The sequence below is a fragment of the Acomys minous genome, assembly GCF_964271855.1.
Source record: "Acomys minous genome assembly, chromosome: 3".
In the NCBI taxonomy this organism is placed as follows: domain Eukaryota; kingdom Metazoa; phylum Chordata; class Mammalia; order Rodentia; family Muridae; genus Acomys; species Acomys minous.
Window position 1 is genome coordinate 81,986,772 of NC_140485.1, and position 9,494 is coordinate 81,996,265.

Genomic DNA, 9,494 nt, shown 5'->3' on the forward strand with positions numbered 1-9,494 from the left:
ACAACTAAGTTGTATTAGATGGTAAGACATATGCTTCAGTGGAGAAAAATGCCTATGTGGAGGCAAAATGGATATAGAAAGGATGCACTGGCAGAGCACACTGAGGAGAGGCAGGGAAATTTCGGCGGTGTGATACAGTTACAGGAACCCAAGGAGCTGAGGTGGAGGAATGATGGGTGAGCAAAGAACTTAAAGACAATTACTCTTGCAGAAATGTGTCAAGTATGGGGAAATGAAACGTGACCCTCAGGAGGGTAGTATCTATAATGCTGCAGCTAAGAAAGTAGAAAGAAAATATGGCAGACAGTTCAGATGTTTTTTTAAAAAAAAATCAGTCAGTGGGTGGACATGGTGGTGCACGCCCTTAATCCCAGAACTCAGGAGGCCGAGGCAGGTGGACCTCTGTGAGTTCAAATCCAGCTTGGCCTACGAAGTGAGTTTCGGGAGAGCCTGGATTGTTATACAGAGAAAGCCTGTCTCAAGAAAAACAAAACAACCACAACAAAAATCAATCAGCACTACTATGAAGGTGACAAAAAGTGTAGTTAAGATAATCTTAAAGTTTCATGGTTGAAGAAAAAAAAAACAAACAGCATTTAATAGCCAGGCATGGCGATGCACACCTGTAACCCCTGTAACACTTGGGAGGCTGAGGAAAGAGTACTGCTGCAAACTGGAGGCCACTGTGGGACACATACCCAAGGACCAGGCTTGCCAAGAATAAACAGCAAGTTAAAAAAGGTTTTACAGCAAATCAGCGGAATAATTTTATATATGTTACAAATAAATTTGTATATATTGACTAGGCTTGAATTTTGATTTTTAATTTTTCTAACGATTCATCTTCAAATCTAATAATTTACTCAGCTTACATAAAAATGAAATACAAAACAGACTGGAAGTTAACAAAATTTATGAAAGCTGTCCTTTTCCACAGATTAAGAAATACACCGACAGGCAGCAAGCTCTGCAGAAGGAAAGTGAGGATTGAGAAATGGAGGTCAGAGACGCAGGTCAAGCATTACTGGCATGACTCCACACCCCGGGCACAGAACAAGCATAGGTCATCCTTTCATACCGTCTTTGTTTTGAACACTGTAAGAATTTCAAAGATAAACACAGCACTCTCATGAGCTTTGTAGACAAATACAGAAAGTATGTAAATATAACATGAAACAAAAGCCAGAAATAATAGATGGATTACACTGTAACATCTCATTTGAAAAGACGTATGTCTAGTCAGACATCCCAGCACTCGAAAGGAGAGGCAGGCAGCTCTGTGAGTATGAGGCCAGCCTGGTCTACAAACTGAGCTCCAGGAAAGCTAGGGCTAACCAGAGAAACTCCATCTTGAAAAACAAACGAACAAATAACAACAACAAAAAAAACCATTCAAACCAAAACAACTCAAAAAACATATGCTTTATGCAAACATATTTTAACATTTCAAAACTCATTTCATGTTTTACAACCAAGCTGTACATTATTTAGTGTGGTAGCATTTCTTCTTCCTCACTCTCAAGGTGATTTAAATCTGTTATTTTATAACTGATAATCATCATACCCTGGGGAAAATATACGCAGCATACATATACACATCAACTATACCAACTCCTAATTTGGACATCTCTTCTTTGAGGGCAGAAACTACTTTTCTTTTTTGTGGTGGAGGAAGAGGAGAAGGGAGACAGGGTCTTACTATGAAGCCCTATCTGGAGTTATAGGCATGTGCCACCACATTAGCCCCAGAACTTACATCTTTAAATTTTAGTACTGTTCTTGTCTATGAAAGCACCTGATTACAATTTAAAAAATGTTTATATAGTGATAAAATGAATACACTATAAGAGCATGTTAGCTCTAGACCACTAATGCTCCACAGCATTAGCATCTAGCCCAGAAAAGAGGAAAAAATTGGAGATCATATGTATACATGAAAATATCCATCCTATATCTACTATCACTGTATTCATACAAAATGCAAATATAATTGATGATGTCTTATAATTTTGGTTTCTCAAATAGTCTCACCAAAGCTCCCAGCATGGAAAAGTAGATCATTGCTATATTCTTCTCTAAGTGTGATTTCCTCAGGTCTACTCTGGTGCTGAGCAACGGGCTCTGAAATATTAATATCACTATAGAGAAACATATTTAGGAAACATATGAGCCATGGTTTTACAAAATATTAGAAAAAACTTAAAATCAGCTTATAACAAAAAAAGAATTTTATTTTATCAACAGTAGAGTTGCAAGCATGAACTTCTGGACACACGTATATACAAGTAATTTTCAGGGTAATAAATCCAGTAGTGGCTCTCAGTCACTATCTTACTTGTGCATTTGAATAGATGGTCACTCTCGCTATGGCTGGAATGTCTGTGCCCCCTCCAGGTCCGAATACTGAAATCTACTTCCCTGGGTGATGCTATTAGGAGATGAGGCTTTTAGGAGGTAACCAGGTCATGAGGTCTCTGCTTTCATGAGCAGAGTTTGTGAGGCCCCATACTACCCGCTTGATCTTTATACCATGAGAGGCTGTAGAAAGACTCTCTGAATGAGGAAGCAAAGCCTCTGAATTTATAGCATCTTGACTTTAGTCTTCCTTTGTCAATGCTATGACAAGAAACCGGCAATTTATAAACAGAAATCCACTGCACAGTGTTCTGGCATTTGGAAAGTCCAAGATCAAGGCACTGTGGATTTAGTATCTAGTATGGGCCTATAGACAATGTATCCTGATGTATCCTTAGATAGTGAAAGTACAAAAAAGCTTCATAGGACTCTTTCATAAGGCCACTGACCTCATTAAGGAGGGCTCTCAGCTTTTAAAACCTCGTCACTCTCAAAAGCTCCCATAATTTATTCCATCACCATGGGGGTTAGGTTTCAGCATGTAAAATTAGAGAAATATACACAGGATTCAGACCCAAATTATGTTGTTCAAAAACCTAATTTACTTCCTTCTCTCTCCTTCCTCAACTTTCATCTTTTAGTTATCTTGGTTTCAGTAAATGGTAGCTCCATTTTATGCCCCAAATCAAACAGTCATTCTTGATTCACTTCTTTAGGGCCACATTTAATTCATTAACATATCATGTCTACTCTGCTTTCCATACATATCCATTAGTTTGAGTACTACCATCTTAATAAAGTCTGAATATTGATCTGGTATTATTTCATACGGACCTACTACAATAATCTCACAGGTTCCTATTCCCCCATTATAGTGAATTAGCCAGAGGAAACATGGTGAGACCAAGTGAGATATGGCCACACGTCTACTCTCTATTCAAAACTCCTGTGCTTCCTCGCCCAGCAAAATAAAAGCCTTACTGTAGCCTACAAACCCTACATCACCTAATCTCCTGCTCCTTCTCTGACCTCAGTTTTTTACCTCTCAGCCCTTCTTTCACTCCACTCCACTTGTTTTCTTGATGATCCTAAACACGTCCAGTGTACCCTGTCTTATAGCCTTTCCGCTCGCTTCTCATGTTTTCATCTGCCTTATTGTGCAATTCCCTTGGAGACTTTTTCCTTCACTGGGTATTTCCATTAGAATATTCTCCTATGTTACTGTATAAGTTTGTTCCCTTAGCTCCTCCAGGCTTGTGTTCTTACTTTATCAGAAAATCTTTTCCTGACAACCCTGCTATTTGTTTTAATATTTATTTATCTTCATATTGCACATTTACTTGTTACTGTCAGTCTGTACCAACTAAAATGTAAGATCCATTAGGCCAGGAACGGTTTTATCCATTTCTATCTTCAATGCCTGGAATTGTCCTTGGTATAGGAAAGGCATTTATTTAATAAGGTTTTTACTGGATGAACAGATATGCTGTTATATTACAAACAACATTCAATAAATGAGATATTTTTGTTTTTGTACTTTAGAATTTCCCACTGCAATGTAAGGCTTTGTCATTTGTATTTGTTCAGTTGTTTTCTAATTGAAGTCGCCTTCACAAATCTTAATATGAAAACAGTAAAACATAAAGAAAGTAAAATAATTTACTTCATATAACAGACATCGAAATCATGAAATTCTTCTGGTAATGTGATAGTATTGTAAGCTGCTTCAAAATTCTCTTTTGGGAGGTCAACTAGCCCTGAAAATAATGAAAAAAGAACACATTAATCGTGATCCTTTATGAATCAATAAACTTCCAATTAAATCTTTATAATCTCGCATGGTTTCCCTATATCCACTCCTGCCCCTCAGCAGCCTTTTTTTTTTTTAAATGAATCAGCCAGACTAACAGTTTCTAAAAGCCAACAGATCAGCTAATTCTCATGCTTGAAGACTTGAGCCTGAGTAAAGTAACTTCCCCACTACAGTAAAAGTCAAGTTTCTGACTGGAGCGTCTGTAGCCCCACACGCTTACCACACGCCACCTAAGGACATGCTCCTCATTCATTATCCCCACATGCATACTAGCTTTTTGTTCCCTGAAAAGGTGAAGTAGTTTTTCACCACAAGATTTCTGTACTTTTGTTTTGTTTGCCTATATTGCATTCCCTTGGGCACTACTTATGTATCTGAGTACTTCTCATTTTTCAAGTGTGAATTTAGCTTCTTTCCCCTCACAAAGGTTTCCCCTAACTATCCTATAAAATGAACTCTATTATTTTCCGCTGTAGATCTTGGTTTAGTTTCTTTTATAGCATGATCATTAACAGGTGCAGTAGCTCATGCCTTTAATTTCAGCATGACCACAATCTGTAATTACTGCAGTCAGCTTTTAAAGCATTCCCATTATCTGATTTTCACATCTGACGGGAAAAGAACTATTTATCTTGCTTGTCTTTGTATTCCACAGCCTAACACGTTAAAGCATGAAACATGAGACTCAATAAATATTTGTGGGATACATAAATAACAAATGCACAAGAAAACATAGTCAGTAAACATATACATCTACCTGAAGAGTTTAAAATTATTTTAAGTGAGAAAAAAAATTTTAAAAACAGAGAGAGATCTCAGTCGGAGCCCACAAACGTTACAGAAGAATGGGAAATGATGAAGGATGGGCACTAACACATGTATTCTAAGAGATTATAAAAATGTACACGATACAGCCACTTCCTTTAGGGAGCTTGAAGACTAACGATGGAGCAAATACCTTTACTTAACAAGTATGATAAAAGTAGAAAATGATGCATGTCTTAAAAGTAGAATAGATATTGTATAATTAAAAATTTAGCATTATATTTATAACATAAATATCTAGCACTGCAAAATGTTTAGGAATTCAGATAATACTTCATAATTGCCACGTAATTTAAGAGTCTCAAGAATTCTATATTTACATTTTGTCAATCTCTAATTTGGTTCTCATAAAGTAAAAAACAGGTATGGCGAACTAAGTGATCTATTAAAAGTAAGTGTATTGGTTTCTTACACAACTGTGATGATTTTAAGTATATTTTTATATTAATACATAAAACATAACAAGTTTAGGAAAAGTATAACTATTGCCCTCAAATACAGGAAAAGAACAACAGAAAGAAAAATAATTATTTTTATGGAATCTTAAGATTCAATCGAATGAAGTTTATATCCATTATATTCACATGGAGTGACAGTATGCTAACAATTAAAAGAGACCACCCAACATAAAAATGTCAAAAGGAATCAACAGTGACACAAATTACCACTGGGTGTATACCTGGGCGAAATGTCATCTTCATCTTAAGAAATGCTTCACTGCAATCTGCCAGAAGATATTTTGCCTTCCTATGATAGATTCGAACAACTCCCAAAAGAAGGTGTCCTGAAGTTCGGAGTGCAATTTTCACCTTTGAATAAATTTTGAGACATTAGAATAATAATGACTAGGTCTGTAAATCCTGTTCTTTGAAAATTAATGATATCATAATTTCTCCTTGAAAAGCAAATATATTTCTACTAAAGTAACTACTTTTTTTTTTTCTAGAGTAACCACTTTTTACATCACTGTATAAAATAACTTACCTTCAGTTTTGCGTGGTCGGCAAAGCCATGCTTCATTTCTGAGAAGCGAGAAGCAAGACTGTCTAATTTGAGGAGCAAAACTATCTTGAGAAAAAAGTATTTTAGTTCTTCTACAGCTGCGTGGTTAATACAAATAATCATTTTAATCAGTAACCTACCTTAGGTGAAATAATTTTTTGGATGGTTGTCTCTAGATTACACTCAAACACATGAGCCTTTGTGAGTTTCTTCTCCCAGTGAGCGGCAAGCCATATTTTGGCCAATGGCCCTCGTTTGCTCATAAGCACTTCAGTGTAGAACATGTTGCCTGTATTCCTTAGTTGTATTTAATGAACTAGAGAGAACACAAAACAGATGTCTTAAATCTGATAAGAAAACCTTTTTTGGCATTCTTTTACTTCAATAAAAACTTGCCAGCCGGGCATGGTGGCGCACGCCTTTAATCCCAGCACTCGGGAGGCAGAGGCGGGTGAATCGCTGTGAGTTCGAGGCCAGCCTGGTCTACAAAGTGAGTCCAGGACAGCCAAGGCTGCACAGAGAGACCCTGTCTCGAAAAACCAAAACAACAACAACAACAACAACAACAACAAAAACCCTTGCCATTAGTTCTACAGAATAATACTCAAATTATCTAATACAATTTTATTAATTTTCTCATTAAAAAGATAATGTTATTTAGCATATTAAAACTAGGGACAAAACTCTGTCTAGAAACTTGTGAACCACACCCAGTTTAAATGTATTCTAGAGCTGGGCATGGTGGCGCATTCCTGTAATCCCAGCAACTGGGGAGGCAGAGGCAGGTGAATCGCTGTGAGTTTGAGGCCAGCGCGGTCTACAAAGTGAGTCCAGGACAGCCAAGGCTACACAGACAAAGCCTGTCTCGAAAAACAAACAAAAAGTATTCTAATTAATGATGGAAGGTTTTCTACAAAGAATATAATTTACTTTATTAATATAGAACATGCATACAGTAAAATAAGTACATGGAGGGAGGAAATAGACAGGAAAGAAACAATAGAAAGAAGTATACAAAACGAAGAAACAGGCTATCTGTTTTCTAAGAATTAAGAATTTTTTTTAGCCAGGCATGGTGGCGCACGCCTTTAATCCCAGCACTCGGGAGGCAGAGGCAGGCGGATCTCTGTGAGTCTGAGGCCAGCCTGGTCTACAAAGTGAGTCCAGGATGGGCGCCAAGGCTCTACACAGAGAAACCCTGTCTTGAAAAACCAAAAAAAAAAAAAGGAAAAAAATTTTTTTTGATGTTGGATCATTGATTTATATTCAGGTGTGTAACTTCATTTTTTCTCTTTAGGATGCTAAATATTATTTACTGTTAATTATTATTATTACTGGAGATAGGTTCTGGCTTATAGGTCTGGATACACTGAACTTCCTGCTTCTGCTTCCAAGTGCTAGGATTGTACAGATATACCCCATGCCTGGCTTCAAATATATTAATGTTGAAGTTAATACAACAGAATATCAAAGAACTATAAAATGAAAAAAGAAAAGAAACTATAGAAAAATCATCAGAACTCAGAAAAGGAACCACCACTGAATTTTAATATTTTAGAGTAAGGCTGATAGAATTTTCATTTAATGTAAGAGACAGGAAGTGAATGGGTATTTTTACAACCTGCACTACTGATGACACCATAAGACTATTTTGAAGTAAAAAATGAGGAGAGATGTCATATCACTTTGGCCTTCGGAGTACAAATTATTGCTTTCATATATCATCTCAAACTGCCACCATATAACTAGCTTTTTTCCTACCCTAAATTTTGGGAAAAGGAACCACTGAGCCAAAATGGAGACGAACATTAAGTCAGCCACAGAATTAAAAACTTAGGTCAACTTTGATCAATGTTCATTTCCACTGAAAGAATTAAACTAAAGGTTACACAGCATACCAAACCACAGTCCCTAAGGAGACACTTCGATATTGGTTATGGCTTGTGCCCTAAGAAGGCTCTATTTCCTTTTGGTGCCTTGCAATTAATTCCAAACCTAAGTTTAAAAAAAAAAGAAAAAGAAAAAGAAAAAGGAAAGAAAAAGAAAAAAATTCTCCCAAGTGTGAGATAGTTAAAAATATGTGGGGTTTTTTTCTTTTCGGTAATAGTTTAAAATAACTAATAAACTTCAAAAAGCCAATCGCTGGGGATTTTACGTTCTGGAGACGCTGGTTTACTGAGCATCCCCTCATCCATGCGTTCCTCCTCCCCATCCCTCCAATACCCGGGAGGGCACGGGGCTAGTTTTTCACAGATTAAGAGCAAGGCTGACACAAGGAATGGGGCGCAGGGGATGGGACCGATTCCTGGAAACCCATCCTGGGAAGGGGAGGGGAGGGAGGAAATTGAAGGCCAGGGGGCGTGGCCAGAGCAGGTGCCTAGCGGCCACGCAAGGGAGCCCTGAGGTGAGGACAAGGGCCTGAGGAGAGAGGTGTGGAGGCCTGAGCAGAGGGCATGAGGGCGAGAAGAGGGTCAGGGGGGGACGGGCTGAGGGCCAAGCCGCACCCAGGGATGCTGGGAATGCGGCGGGGAGGTCTGGGCAGTCACATGATTCCCACAGGCGTCACGCGCGCGCTGGGGGAAACCCAGGCCAGAGCTCCTCGCGAGTCGAACCCGCAGAGCCAGGTCCCCTCCTCGGGCAGGCCTCGGGGCTTGGCGCCAAGAGCGGAGAGAATACGAAGTCGCCACGCGTGCCGCACGTGGACAGTGGGGCGGGGGACCTTGTCCCCCAAATCACCCAGCCCGCCTACCGCTCCCAGCTGCCGGACCCTCAAAGGCAGGCCGCACCCTACTTTCGGTGTGGAGTCCACGCGTGTGGAGGATCCCGGACGCTAGTCTCCTGGCGCCGCCGGCTGCCTGACGTGGGCTACAAGTGGGCGCTAGCATGTGAGGGGGCGGGGGCGTGAAGGGCGAGGCGGGGGCGTGAGCTGAGAAGTGGGCGGGGCAGGTCCTGAGGGGGCGTGGCAAGGCGGGCGGGACGGGGCGGGGCTAAGGAGTAAGCGAGATTGCGGAGATGTGGGAAGGGCGGGGCAAAGTGTGAGGGGCGGGGCGGGGCGGGGCGGGGCTGAGGAGTGAGCGTGCTTGTGGAGATGTGGGAAGGGCGGGGCGAGGCGTGAGGGGCGGGGCGGGCCTGAAGTGATGTGATTTGGAGCTTGTCAAGTTAAGGGCTGCAGGGGGCGTGGCGTGAGGGATGGGCTTGAGGATGAAGGGCTGAGCAAAGCGTATTGTGATGAGAAGTGGGCGGGGGCAGGTGTGGAGGGGCGGGGCTTGAGGGTGAGCGGTCTGTGAGGAGGTGGAGCTAACTGAGTCTAGTGAGGGGCTTGGCGTGAGGGGCGTGGTATGTATGGGGCGGGGCGTGAGGTGATGACGTGTGAGAGGTTTAGATTGCAAGCACAGACCTAGAGGTTGGAGAGGTTCAGGCATACCGGGTGGCCCGAAGGCAGAGCTGAGGCGTCCTACAAAGGATCTGCGCTTGAATTCTGGGAACTGAGCCGGGGGTG

At 40.7% G+C, this 9,494-nt stretch overlaps 1 protein-coding gene across 6 annotated transcripts in view; it reads right to left on the minus strand.

The window, feature by feature from the left end:
• Window positions 1-8,906, minus strand: part of RAD21L1 (RAD21 cohesin complex component like 1) — a 28,728-nt gene extending 19,822 nt beyond the window's left edge. For 4 of the 6 annotated variants that reach the window (XM_084774444.1, XM_084774443.1, XM_084774442.1 and 1 more), the window contains exons 1-5: window positions 8,787-8,906; window positions 6,136-6,311; window positions 5,673-5,802; window positions 4,019-4,112; window positions 2,032-2,138 (exon numbers count right to left, since the gene is read on the minus strand). In XM_084774444.1, coding sequence (XP_084630570.1) covers window positions 2,032-2,138; window positions 4,019-4,112; window positions 5,673-5,802; window positions 6,136-6,279 — 475 coding nt within the window. In that variant the 5' untranslated portion in view covers window positions 6,280-6,311; window positions 8,787-8,906. Of the gene's footprint in view, window positions 1-2,031; window positions 2,139-4,018; window positions 4,113-5,672; window positions 5,803-6,135; window positions 6,312-8,781 lie in introns of all 6 variants that reach the window. The other 2 variants (XM_084774441.1, XM_084774445.1) reach the window with 2 other exon arrangements.
• Between the last annotated feature and the right edge of the window lie 588 nt (window positions 8,907-9,494).